General features: G+C 40.8%; 1 protein-coding gene across 3 annotated transcripts in view; it reads right to left on the minus strand.

Moving 5' to 3' along the window:
* Nucleotides 1–1961: 1961 nt before the first annotated feature.
* The window catches only part of WASHC5 (WASH complex subunit 5), a 65728-nt gene continuing 53024 nt past the window's right edge, over nt 1962–14665 (minus strand). For all 3 annotated transcript variants that reach the window (XM_053559625.1, XM_053559624.1, XM_053559626.1), the window contains 5 exons: nt 14046–14175; nt 12470–12566; nt 8770–8923; nt 5045–5132; nt 1962–2356 (listed from right to left, as the gene is read on the minus strand). In XM_053559625.1, coding sequence (XP_053415600.1) covers nt 2300–2356; nt 5045–5132; nt 8770–8923; nt 12470–12566; nt 14046–14175 — 526 coding nt within the window. In that variant the 3' untranslated portion in view covers nt 1962–2299. The remainder of the gene's footprint in view (nt 2357–5044; nt 5133–8769; nt 8924–12469; nt 12567–14045; nt 14176–14665) is intronic.

Genomic DNA, 14665 nt, shown 5'->3' on the forward strand with positions numbered 1-14665 from the left:
GAAAGTTGCCTTAACGTCTCTGGACCTTATTTTTCTTATCTAGCTAATGAAGCAGTTTGACAAGGTTCTTTAAAATATATATATATATATATATACATACATACATACACACACACACACATTTATTTATTTTATTTCATTTGGGTGCCATGGCTTGGATTTGAACCAAAAGGTTGTTTTCTGAGTTCTCTGAAAATGTTAAATGAAAAATGAAGTGCTTTAGGGCGGCACCTGTGGCTCAAAGGGTTAGGGCACCAGCCCCATATACCGGAGGTGGCAGGTTCAAACCCAGCCCCGGCCAAAAACTGCAAAAAAAAAAAAAAGAAGGGCTTTATAAGTCTCACTGTCTAACACTAATAAACCAGGCTAGGATTATTTCAAGAAACTGAATGAACAAGTAAGCACTTGTAATATATGGCATAATGCCTTAAAATCAGTTAGAATTTACTGAGTTTACTACAGTAAATTTGAAGAGATTAGGGATATTCAAAGGGTTATCATCAAAGTCCAATAAATCCTTAAAATATCATCAAAGTAAATTAATCCTGAAAAAAAAAACAGTAAAATATAATCTGAAAAATTAAGCACTTCAGATCATACATAATAGGACTAAAATAACTTGTAAACCTTATATAATAAAATTTTCTTTAAATTTTTTAAGTTCGTTCTTTCAGTTGAGAAAATATTTCACCAGTCACGTCAGTAGCAAAATGAATTTCAAAAATCACTTTATCTTGGTATAGCAGAGCATATAATGGACCCATTTGCTTGGTTTTATACAATTCCCTTCTAATAACTTAGCCCAAACTTCTATTTAATGGTTAAAAACTTACTTTCTTAGATTTGGCCTTTTTAGGAGCTGGCTTTCTTTTCACAGAGAGCTAAGGATTTCACTTCATGTGGTTCTCAACAAGATTACACATGAAAAATGTTTTTTAGCTACAGATGTTACCACATAGCCTTCAAGTTCCTTACATGCCAAGCAACAGTTAGTTCACTTCAAATTCTGTCCTGGGCCTCAATGCTATCTCCATAACCAGAATGTGACACTTTCCTGACTCTCCACTGAGATTCTTTTTAAAATCCTTTCTACCATGATAATGAAATAATCAAAGCCTGTAAAGTCTTACTTTTTTCCTTTAGTATCTTAGAATTTGAGGCCTTCAGACAAAAGAAATGATACCATAAAATGAGAAAACGGAACTAAGAAATAAAATGAGAAGACAGAGGAACTAAGAAATCATTTAGCCCTAATTTTACGGATAATGCCAACAGGTTAGCTTGGGATAAAGTTTAACTAGTGGCCAAAGCAGGACTCAAACTTTGCCCCCTGTCTATAAATCAGTGTTTCTTGCCCTCATCTTGGTAAATGACTGCCAGGCATTTACTTCACTGGTTCTGGGGTTGGTTTGTTTTGCTTGTTCTTCTCTACCCCCGAGGAGGACACAGTTAGGTTCAGTGCGGAAACATCTTTCTTGCTGTTATCCAAGTTGTTGAGGTCCAAGTTGCCACAGTAGGATGAAAGCTTCCTTTTCAGGGTAATTTTCATGTAGAAGTGATTTGGGATTTTGAGATAGTTAAGAGCATATGACTAAGCTGTTGCGCAGAGGGAAGAGTGTGAATAATGACTGCTTATAGGGACTAGAGCAGGGCTGACAGGTTGCTCAGGACGGCTGATGCTGAGAGGAGCAGCTGAAGGTAGGCAGTCCTACAGAAGGGATGCTGGGAGCCCCTGAGGTACCTGAGATTGGAAGATGCTGATGGACTTCAGACACCAAGAAACTTGATGGCACATGGCATACAGGCTGTGTGGCCACTACACCTGTATGCCACGCATGCCTGTCAGCCTTGGCCAGGGTGGACCACTGTGCCTACCAGAGTCACCTCTGATCTTCTAAACAGGGTTTATTTACTGGGTGAACATACGGTTTTTGAATCACAAGCACAGGGATGACTTTGGGTACTAGCAGTACTATTTTACTGAAAATCTGGGGTTGAACAAATAGTTCTTTAGAACACAAAACTAAATGGATTTTCTACAGTTACATTCAACATTTATAAGAGGCAGTATAAAAATGTGTCCTCCTTCTACAGGATATAAATTGCATATAATACCATGATTTACATAACATTAACTAGTGCTGTGAGACACCATCTTACTCAGAATGTCTGATGTTTTCCACAGTAAAGGCAAAAAAAATACAGTTATATGAGCAGTTAAGTTTCATCTCATTTCCAAATTCCTTTTAGTGATAGGATTTCAGGACAATCCTTTCATTGAAGAAGTAGGAGAAACAAGTTATAGGACTGTTCTGAATTCATCAAAAATGAAATTAGGCACATGTGCTTCAGCAACCTGAAAAATAAAGAATTATTCATAGTGTTACAATTGAACAAATTCAGAGTTTTCCATATGAAAATTAGAGAAATGAAGATACCTTTTGGAGCAAGACTCACACGGGTGGACCACTCCTCAAAATAGCCACTTGCCGTTTCTCGTTCTCTGTACTAATGTCTCATTTCTACGCACGCTAACATTTGAGAGGATGCCGCACAACCCCCTCTGCCTCCAGATGTAAGCTCCTTGACTTTGATTAGTGGCATGTTCAGGCCTCTGGGAAGTACTAGGAGGTACACCAGGTCACCTAACATGCTTTATTAACTGATGACCAGCTGAGAAAGAACAAAGTGCCTGGCAAGTCACAGGAGGTGGGTGGAGGGGACAATGAGGAACTGAGGGGAGATGGGGGAGGAGGAAGAAGGCCTTCAAAGCCCTACGTCCTTTAACTGTTCTTAAGTGAAGCTCTGAGGGGGCCAAATGGTGAAATACAGAACTAGGTGATCTTCAAATGCTGGAGATGAGTATTTTTTAGAATCAGAGTTTAATTATTTTTTTCTGATTATAAAGGTGTCACCTTTTCACCTTTAGAGGAAATTTAGCAACACAGAAGAATATGATAAATTATCTTCATCCCTTAGAGAAAACCTGATAACTCTTGTATTGAATTCTTACAGTTCACACACACAGTGTCAAAGTTGGGATCATATTCTAATGTCCTTTACCCCCAATAAATCTTACATTATGAAACAGTAATTTTACTGTTTGGATTTTTGTCCCTTAAATCCAATGGTGGTCATCCTTATTACTTTTCCTGAGAATTGCCTGTTATATCCTTTGCCCGTTTTTTTTTTTTTTCCTACTGCATGGTTCATTTTTTTCTTACTGAACTTGAAGATTTGAAGAACACACTATAAATCAAGGAAACTAGTCCTTTGTTACTATTTGTCAATTTGTCTTTTTTTAAATTGAAAGATGTTTGACAGAAAATTACTTATGTACATGCAGCATTTATAAGTGATCAACTCTTAATCTTTTAGTTTCCTCTGTAGAGGAAGTTCTAAGAGCTGATAACATTATTTGTCTAAAATTTCCAATTTATTTGTTTTGTATTTCATGCTAAGCCTGTAATTAATTTTAACATAGAAGATGTAAATGGAATGACTTGCTGCTTTTCAGTCGCAAAATGAACTAGCTTATCTATTGATTAATATTTTTTTCTTTTGAGATGTTGCTTCTCCTTATATACAATTGTATGCATAGGATTTATTTCTAGGCTACATATTTTGAGTCCATTGGTCCTTCTATTGAATTGCATACCAGTACCACACTATGTTGCTTTTTATAGTTTTATACTATTTTAATGATAACATGTTTTTAATATCTTCTTTTTTTTAAAAGAAGTCCATATCTAAGTCCCACGAAATGTTTAAAAATATGTTTTTGAAGTTAAAAAGTTACTTGAATTGTAACTCCAGGAAACCTATATGCTAGAAAGAACTGTTATCTCTGTAATAGTCAAGTTCTCTCATTCAGAAACATGGACTTTCAGATTTTACATTTCAAAATTTTATAGTTTATAGACTGTTCTTTCATATTTCTTGTAGAGGTTATTCCCAGCTATATTATTTCCTTATTACTGTGAATAAGTCCTTTTTCATGTTATATTTTTGCATGATTAGTCTATTTTGTACATTTATTCTGTAGACAGCTTGTTTTCTCATGACTTTACTGGGTATTTAAGAAAATTATTTCTCAAATAATACAGAGTATAGTTTTTCTTTTCTTCTTATTTTTTTTTTTTTTTTTTGAGACAGAGACTCACTCTATATTCCTCAGGCTAAAGTACCACGGCATTAGCCTAGCTCACAGAAATCTCAAACAATTCTCAAGCAATTCTCTTGCCTTAGCCTCTGGAGTAGCTGGGAGGACAGGTACCTGCCACCATGCCCAGCTAGTTTTTCTATTTTTAGTAGAGATGGAGTCTCGCTCTTGCTTGGGCTGGTACTGACCTCCTCTGATCTGAAGCAATCCTCCCGCTTGTGCTTCCCAGAGCACTAGGATTACAAGCATGATTAAAGGCACCTGGCCACCTGCGGCTTTTGTTTAGAAAAATATATCTTTAATTCCTAATTATTTAAAATTGTAAGTAATTTCCGGCATCTTTTGGAAGATTACATTTTAGCATCAAGCTCTCCATGTTGAGTTAAAACTTAAAGTGGAATTCCTTTCTTGTTAGTAAGAAAGGAAAAGGAAAGAATTTCTTAGAAGGTAAAAGGTAGTATGTCATTTTTGGTAACAGTGATTGTAGGTAAGTTTAGGCGTGGTATGAACTTGATCAAACTTGCTGTGGGAACCAGGTCAATGGGCAGAGAAAGAATGAGGGGCACATGATTTTACGCTGGACACATCAGGAATTCTCTGCTGGCCTGCCCATGTCACTTAACTCCTCTTGAGCCAAATGAGTTGCCACCAGAAGGGCACGGTGGAGAGAGAAGAGGGATATTGTGTTAACCTCTGCCCTCCTGTGCAATACTCCACATGGTGGAGAAGAACATTCCAGAGCTGTGGGGCAGAGCAGGGGCAAGCAGCTCAGAGGCATCCACTGTGAACAACCTACTAGGTCACTCAGTGAGTCCAGGGCCACTATTATCACTGTCTTTACAAACAGCTCATTGACACTGTTCTTTGCTATCTATCACTTACCCTCCTGGGTAGCTTTGTGTACCGAACATAGTCCTCCAGGAACAAAAGGGCACCCACAACATCTGCAGGCATTTCAGGGATCTTCTGGCTGTAACAGAGAACAGTCTGGATCAATTAACTGCTTTGGACATAATAGGCCCTCGGTCAAAACACAGGAAGACTTAATATGTGACGGCTTACCAAATGCACTCAAAGAAGTACAAATCACAGAAGGCCTCTCCATTCCTATCTTGTCACCACCGTGCTCTCATACCTTCAGGAACCTACCCCACAGGATAGAATCTAAACTCCTCTGTGGAGTCCAGGGGCCTTCACCGTGTGCTCCCTGCTGTGTGTCCGACTCATCTCCCTGCTCCCTGTCAGCACTTCATGGTTAACGCCTGGCAGGTTCCACATTTCCCACCGCTCCAGTCCTTGCAGCTACACTTGCTGTGCACACAAATAAACTGGACATTTTTCAAGTCCCAACTTGGGCACTTGCTCCTCTGTGAAGCTCTCCCTTGTTCTGCTGGGCAGATGCCCTTTTCCTTCTTTTTTTTTTTTTTGTAGGCCACTTTATGGCCCTCAGTAGAGTGCTGTGGCCTCACACAGCTCACAGTAACCTCCAACTCCTGGGCTTAAGCGATTCTCTTGCCTCAGCCTCCCGAGCAGCTGGGACTACAGGTGCCCGCCACAACGCCCAGCTATTTTTTGGTTGCAGTTCAGCTGGGGCTGGGTTTGAACCCGCCACCCTCGGTATATGGGGCCGGCGCCCTACAGACTGAGCCACAGGTGCCGCCCTAGATGCCCTTTTCTTGTGCTCATTAGACTCAGTATCATTCTGAAAATTAATTTTCAGTTGTGTGCCAGCTTCCCTTCTAGTGTATAAAACTAGAAGGCCATGGGCCATGTCTTCTTCTCTGTATCTCTAGCATCTGGGATTGTGCCTGAGTATTATGTATTTGAAGGTGTCAAACACAGCATCTAACAATTCCTCTATGTGATGAGATCTTAACTGTATTCGTTCATTCAACAACTGTATCACTGGGCTCGGTGCGGTGGCTCATGTTTGTAATTCGAGCATTCTGGGAGGCTGAGGCGGGTGGATTGCCTGAGCTCACAGGTTCTAGACCAGCCTGAGCAAGAGCGAGACCCCATCTCTAAAAAAATAGCTGGGCATTGTGGTGGGTGCCTGTAGTCTCAGCTACTCAGGAGGCCGAGACAAAAGAATCTCTTGAGCCCATGAGTTTGAGGTTACTGTGAGCTGTGATGCCGTAGCCCTCTACTGAGGATGACAAATGAGACTCTTATCTCAAAACAAAACAAAACTGTGTCACCAAACACTGTCTTGGAGCTGGGAATACAGCAAAGTGTATGAAGGTCTCTGTAGAGAACTCACACTCCTTCTTGTTTACAACAAAGGGAGATTTTACATGTTAAAAACTATTTCCAATTCATGCACCAACTGGCACTTTCTAATTAACAAAGAATTTTAAGGTATTATTGATCTGTTTTTCTGAAGAATTGTTGCCTTTGAGAAGGTTTAAGAGTGATTATATGAGGGGAAGTTGTCACTGCTCTCAAACTTGCCAAGTGTGACCAGGGCGGTATTTGCCTGGGGGGAGGGAAAGGAAGGCGTCCCCACGCAGTTCAAGTCCCTAGGCTAGTTTGATTGACCGACTAAGTAGCAATGAGCTACAGCTGGACTCCTATGTCCTCATGGTCATTCTCAGGGTTGCTGATGACATGCTGGACCAGAGCCACCCTTAAGCCTTTATAGTCAGTCATCAGTGAAGGAGGGCAAGACAGACCTGTCCACGCTTGACAGCCAGGGAGCTCTAGATGGGACAGCCAGGTGTGTGGAGGTTACTTTCCAATCACCCTCATGCATGTGAACTGCAATCCTTCGCCTCCTGTCCGTGGTCCTGGGCCAGACGCGCTGGTTTTAGCTGTCCGTTGCTTTACTTTACTGACTTCCATTTTGTGATTATTACAACTTCATTTTTGAGACTTCTCTATCCTATAGAGCTCTTTTATTTTTCTGTTGTTAAAAAATCTGCCTTTTATAAGTTGTCATATAATTTTTTTTTTTTAAAAAGTAAAAGCAAAGAAACAAACAAAACAGCCCTGCTTTTTGAAGCAAGTCTGACCACCTGTCCTAGAAAAACATCCATGTTTGTTGTTCAACTCATTAACTAAGAGGGGAGGAAATGGGCCTGACTGCAGCTCATGGAAAAACAAAAGAAATGCCAAGTCAGTAGGAGCCACTGTATGCAAAGGATGTCCCCAGAGGGCCCAGAATGAAGGAGCTTTATAACCCCTCTGCTCCAAAGGGAGCGCTATGTTTGCAATCTTGTTCCAAGTTTGGGAAGCCAGAGTTGAAGACAGCCAATAACAGACTGGAACACCCAGAAGAGGACCCCTCCTATGGTGAGCGGCCTCCAAACTACATGCAGCACACGAGGAACAGGTGCAAGGGGCTGATCTAAAGCCTAAGAAGACCCTACAGCAACAGCTGACAGAAAAAATTGGCAGTGACGCCATAAAGCAGGCGTCCTCACACTGCGGCCCGCGGGCCACATGAAGCCGTGTGAATTGTATTTGTTCCCGTTTTGTGTTTTACTGCAAAATAAGATATGTGCAGTGTGCATAGGAATTTGTTCATAGTTTTTTTTTTTAAACTATAGTCCGGCCCTCCCATGGTCTGAGGGACAGTGAACTGGCCCCCTGTTTAAAAAGTTTGAGGACGCCTGCCACAAAGGAAGGAGATTGCATTTACGGTTGTCATTTCAAAGTGTAGAAAAAAATTCAGTAAATATAATTTTCAGAAACATGAGTTCCTTATCATGGCAGTCAGGAATGAGAAAAATGCTCCCCCAGGTGTCCTGGATTGCCAAGGTGGTAGTAAGCGCTTCCTGGTGGGGGTGCTCCACCAGAGCTGGTGACGCCTGCCAGGCATGTCTTCTCAGCACATTCATGCACAGGGTGGGAGGCCAATTAAATGGCCTTTAAAGTCATGTCCAGTTTATGAGTCAGTAGTGTTTTGTGAGGCCTTGGAAGATCGCTCTCATTAATTAGTCTTTTAAGTTACACTGGCAAAAAATGACCAAGTGGTCATTTTCCAAATTTTGAAAGTGCACATATAACATGACAGAGAAATTTATTTAGTAAGGCTGACCCTTTAGGGAGTAGAGAGGGAGGCTGAGGACCCAGCATTCTGTGCAAATGACTTTTTTCCCTCTATGCCAGAAAAACTACATAGAGGGGTAGGAGGGAAGAACTGACAGGAATTAAAGGTTCACAAGCTTTGTATCAAATAGTTTCTGTGCAATTTGTTTCAGTACACTCAGACCTTACCCGGGTTTTGATACTGACACATTCTCTGACTCCCACTGGTTTGTGGAGCCATCTCTTGGCAGTGTCCCAGCAGAACAGGGGGCTCACAGAGCCCTGAGAGCTGGATCCCGGATGCAGAGGAACAGGACTGCACTTTCTTCCCCATATGGTTATACATCATGGTTCTGATTCATTCTTGTAAAATTACTGTGAGTATAACTAAAGGAGGTGCCCCGGCAGGGTAGCTAAGGATGGGCACCAAGCAAGGAGATGCACCCTCACTTGCTTTACAGAGGAGGGTAAGCTGCCATTTCCCACCTCAATTCAGACAGTTAAAGGAAAGTGGCCTGCAAGGTTTAAGACGTGTCCGTGACATTCAGTTCCACTTATCCCGGGTTGTGCTTCTGTACCTTGTACACTGCTCCACTGTGGAGCGGATGAACTGGCCGATCAGCGCCAGGAACTGCTCGGTGTACCGGGAGTGAAACTGCTTCAGCAGAGTGAGTAGTCCCAGGACAAGTGGTGGCCAATCCACAGGGTCAGCAGGCTTTCGGCAGACCATTCCTGGGAGGGAACAAATCATAATATCAGGCGAAGTACTGACTTTGTCAGGATTCACTAAATACATATTAACTCTGTGAATGACAAGATGTTTGGGGGCCCCCATTCTTATTGGCCGATGATTATTTGGAAGAGATGACAAGTCTGGATGATATTTTGAATTAGCCAGGGGATTGATGGAACATTCTAGTAGGAGTCACAATGATACACTGGTTACTAATTTTTATAATTATCATTACTGTTTCTTTTGGATTATTCAATCAACGTGTGCGATTGCAGCAAATTTTAAAGATACAGATAAATGTAGCTGAGAAAATAAAAGTCACCTATAACTGACGTCTGTTAATGGCAGCATGACATAACACATACCCTGAACACACTCTCTTAAGTGAAAACAATTAAAATGCTGGATAAAAGATTTTTAAAGTAGCTTTACACACAATGTTGAGCATTATACACAAAAAGAATCTGCAGAGTTTCCTTGGAAGAAGAAAATTTATGTAGTCATTGAGTGCCAAAGACAACTTTTTCCACTAAAGATTTCTGCCAATGCCTAGGTGCCTGCCACATACACCAGGGCTGGTGGGTTCGAACCAGGCCCTGGCCTGCTGAAACAACAATAACAACAACAACAACAAATGCCAGGCGTTGTGGCAGGCACCCGTAGTCTCAGCTACTTGGTAGGCTAAGGCAAGAGAATTGCTTAAGCCCAAGAGTTTGAGGTTGCTGTGAGCTATGATGCCACAGCACTCTACTGAGGGTGACATAGTGAGACTCTGTCTCAAAAAAAGAAGGAAAAAAAAAAAGACGATTTCTGCCAAAATCTAGAGAACTTCACTTGAATGGCTGCATGAGAAAGACGAGACAGAGCTTAGGGTATTCAGAGGTACAATGTTGAAAAAGAACAGTGTTGAGAGACTAAAGCTGCCTGATTTCAAAGCTCTCTATATAGTTAGAATAATCAGGACACTGTTGGTATAAAGAGAGACAGGTAGATCAATAGAACAGTCCTCATCATATGTGATCAATTGAATATCCACAAATATGCCAAACAATGTAATGGAGACAGAGACATCTTTTCAACAAATGGCACTGAAACCAGACAGTCTTACAGGGGAAAAATAAACCTTGACCCCTACTCACACCACACACAAAAAATTAATTGAGATGGGCCACAGATTTCAAAGTGAACACTATAACGCTTCTAGAAAAAGATGAAGGAGAAGATTTTTGTAACATTAGTGTAGGCAAAAATTTCTTAGGACATAGGAGTAATTATGAAGGAAAAAAATAGGTAAGTTGGACGTAATCAATGCCAAAAACTTCTGCTCATTTAATTCACCAGTAAGGAAATGAATAGATAAGCTACAGTTTGTGGGAATATATTCACAATTAATGAATTTAACAGAGGACTTGTATCCGTAGTATGTAAATAACTGTAATTTTTAGAAAAGCAAACAACAAAATTTACAAAGTGGGTAAAAGACTTGAATAGACACTTCATAGGACAGGATATACGGAATGGCCAATAAGTACAAGAGAAAATGCTCAGTACTAATAATCGTCAGGGAAAGGCAAACTCAAAGTACAAGGAGATTCCCTACACACCCATCAGAATGGCTAAAATTTAAAAAGACTGACGTCAGCACATTTTGGTGAGGCTGTGGAATGTACACACGTTCGTTGTTATTGCTGGTGATTAATTACGACCATCACTTTGGAGAAAGGCTGGGCAGTTCCTTACCAAGACAGACCCTCAGATCTCATTTCTGGCTTCTTGTGAGTACTGGGAAATCACTTCCTTAAACCAAAGATACCTACACAAGTTACCCTGAATTACCCATCCTAGACCTTAGCAATTCTGACTTACTGAATGTGTACCATGTAAGACACTTATAATACTCAGATCATGGAGAAATAATCTAATCCCCATAGGCTAACCTAGTCTAATCCTTCTCAAAGTGGAGAAGTAATCCTTGTCAGGTGGAGAGCAAAAGTGGCATTAACAACGAAACTTCCTCTACAAAGAGAGCACCACAGAGCTTCTTCCATAAAGGACAGACTAAGCCAGGCATGCATTTCTTAAATCAGCGCTGACAACAATGCTCATGAGGTTACATGAACATTTTTAGGATACAAAAACACGTTAATGTTTCTTCCTCAGTCCTTCAATTTGGTTGTATTAACACATCAGTCTCATTTAAGAAAGGAACTGCAATCAGGTATAGATACTAGTACATTTCTAGGATCCTTAAAGATTAGGTTTTGTTTAAAGATCTGGGGATTCCATGGAATAGCTCTTCACTTTCCAAAAACAGTTGTATAATCCAGGTGCCCGACCCTAACCATAAGTACAATGAAAGAACTATTACCTTAGAACAAGAATAGTGGACAAATATTCTTTGATGAAAATAAGATTCTTTATGTATTGACAATTCATCATTATAAAGAATCATATATTCTTGTTAATTGACAATATAGGGTCAACGGAGAAAGAAAGGAATCTCTAAAGCTTGACATGAATCTTTCCATTAATTGCAGGATGGCCCTTTAAGTTGATTTTGACCAATATATTTAGCACTTTTTGAGCACTCACTTTGTCAGAGGGACTGTAAGTTGGCCATAGTCACACAGGAGGTCAGTGCTGAAGCCCGAAGGCAAACAGGCACTGTTCCCTTTCCTACGCCAAGTACTTATCAGCAATCCCCTGCTCTGCTTTCTGCGGCACTAAGAGATACTGCCATGGGAGCAGTGTCTAGAATGAGACAACAAAACATTCAAGACATTATATATTTTTACCCTAAAGAAGTTGATGAAATAGGAACGGAAATACTTTAAGGAAGAAGTAAGTTTTGGAATCTCTGGTTAAGAAAAAATAATAGCTGTAGAAATGGCCTTCTAACACTTTTAAGGTCAATTAAATTCTACAGTGGATTTTTAAAAATTCTATTTAGTTGGATACAAAGTTTGCAGACGGAGGAAGTAGGAAGTACCTGGGAATCTATTAGGAAATTATAAAAATGTTCAAAACAAACTGATCAGTGACAAAAAAATTAGAGTTATATTGCAGGACAGAATACATTAAAAACTTTGGTGTCTACTGTTTGTACCAAACATTCTGACACATAATCATACATCAAAAGCACTAGATATTCATGTATTAGTCTTAACTATTTCGTTATTTTCATATCACAGTTCTAGATACATAAAAGGCACATGAAACTCGTTGAAAGAACAGATTAACCAGAAGCAGCTTCTTTTACACCATAATTAGCTGAGTAAACATTCAAGGAGAGAAGCAAAGGTCCCACACATTCTACAAGTTGGATAATTAACCCTCAGACGGGTGGACCATCCTTGGCTGATTTTAAATCCACTGTCTACATTTCATGAAGGGGCATCATATTTCAGGGACACAAAAACACAGACTTCATGAACACGCATGACACCAAGAAAAGGTCTCATGTTTGACACAGCATTCTGAATGAAGAGCTGTTTTAGACATTAGTTACTGTGACTTATTGCAAAAAAATGAATGTTATACGGTACCTAGATTTTTGTTGTACTGAAGTTTTGGCAACTGGGCAATCAAGAAGAGAAAGTTGACAATTGGGAAATAGGGTAAGCGCTTTGTAGTTATGTATATCTGAAAAGAGAAAGTTAAGAGTAGTTTACTGTTTCTTCACAATGTACAATACCACGGAACACATCTTCAAGTGATAAGCTTCGGTTTTATTTAAATTTGCTCTTCAGACTACCTTGAACTCAGATGGTTCCACTAACTTGCTGTCTTCAGAGTTTTACTTAACACCCCTGACCCTGCCCAAACATGAATACCTACGTCCCAATTCACCCTTCTGGAAAGAGAACAATTGTGCTTAGAGATTAGCAGTGGCTTTCCCCGATTGCTGTTAATGTCTTTAATAAAGGGAGGGCAGAAAAGAGTGATGAGAAAGGAGGGGAGGGGAGGGCAAAATAAAGAGCAGTCAAAGCGGAACTGGAGGGAAAGCTGGAGGAAGGACAACACGAGGATGAAGGTGGGAGAGAGATGGGGAAAGGGGAGAGACAGGAACGACCTCGTGGCGGTGTGTGGTAGCACTTGAGTAGAAAGCCAAGTTCTCCTTTGTCATTTGCTGTCCCTGGGCAATGCCACAGAGCAGTATCTTTCCCAGTTAACGTGGCAGAAGTTCAGTCAGGGTGTCCACGGCCAGCTCCAGCCTCTATGCCGTCCTGATTCACAGGAAAGAGCACCAGGCTACTCAGGAGCACAGGGCCAGTCAGACTGCCTTGCTCTGCCACTTACGAGCATGGAGTCTTGGAGAAATTGTTAACCTCCCTGAGCCTCAGGTTCCTTAGCTAATGATGGTGTATGTCACAGGGCTGTTGGAGATTAAGTAAGATGATCCATGATGGGGGTTACCAACAGTGCTTGGCATGTGGTAAATACTCAAAATATGTTAGCTGCTGGTCCAGTCCGTACTATTTTATTTAAAGCCCAAGGGATAATACAGATTTCAGAAGCTCCGATTTTACAGATTTTAGAAAGGCAATACAGGGGCAAGGGGTAACGGCCTATAATCAAAGCTGTGAGTATTTCTGCATCAAAACATATGAACACTGGCCCTAAGGAGGGTAAGTAACCCGCATAAATAGCCTATGTCAGTTTAGGACAGGTTTTGCCCACAAAGGAGATCTGGCATCAACTTATAAAAGTATTTTCTGTTCTCAGAGGTTTTTGGAGTTCAGAGCTGCACAGAAGAATCTGGAGCCCCTGGTTATCACTGTGGTTACCGTCAGTCACGAGGGGAAGCATTTTATTAGGGCAAGACAGAGCAATGCTGTCATTTAGCTGCAGTTCAAATACCAATCCCCAACTAATCTCTCACACTGACACAGACTTTTCACTTCACATGAGCTTTCACCAACATGAACACCTGATTCTCAGGGCCAGGTAGGAAAGGTGTGATGATCACTCAGTAGGGCTGGGAACTTGAAAGAATGGAGGCTCTGGGGTCTGAATCTAAAATCGTCCTGGTATTTTCACACACTGATCTGTCACCTGAGCCAAATCACCTTTTGCACCACACTGCCCTCCTCTGCACCATTATAAGTTTTAATCATTAACCTTATTGAGTGGGTTGTGAATGCCAGCTGCCTCCAGATAGGCTGTGATCTCATATAAAAGGGTGTTATCTTCTTTGGGGTAAGGAAGTGAAGGGTCCTGGTAGTGGGCTTCAATATCTGCTAGGAGAGCTCTAAAAGAAGGGAAAAAGACAGTGGTAAACATTAGTGATTAATTGAATTTATGCGACAGTTATCACAGCCCAATCATGTAATCTTTCTGGGCCTCAGTTTTCACATGTGATCTTCTAATTTTCAGTTTCCATGCCTGTGATTGGGTATAAGTGGAAATTTTCACCTAAAATTACCTTATCTTTTGGAGTCAACATAAATTAAATTCATTTGTGATCCAGTTTTATGATTTGCCTGAACTGTTTTTAATAGCTACTTTCTCAAAAGCACTGACTTGGAGACTGAGACGCATGGATTTTTTTTATCTTTAAGCAGACGACTCAAAATGACAGCAGGCTGCTGGTGAGTGGAGGACGGAAGTGCCTTCCAGCACATGTACCAGTAACCACTCCTGGTCATGAGCACACTTTCCACTGCCCCCCTGACGATGAGTGATCATTCCTGTAGAAAGCCAGGTATGGATTTAGGAAATGTCTGGTATAGATTATGTGA

This window comes from Nycticebus coucang, chromosome 13 (genome assembly GCF_027406575.1).
Source record: "Nycticebus coucang isolate mNycCou1 chromosome 13, mNycCou1.pri, whole genome shotgun sequence".
Classification (NCBI taxonomy): Eukaryota; Metazoa; Chordata; class Mammalia; order Primates; family Lorisidae; genus Nycticebus; species Nycticebus coucang.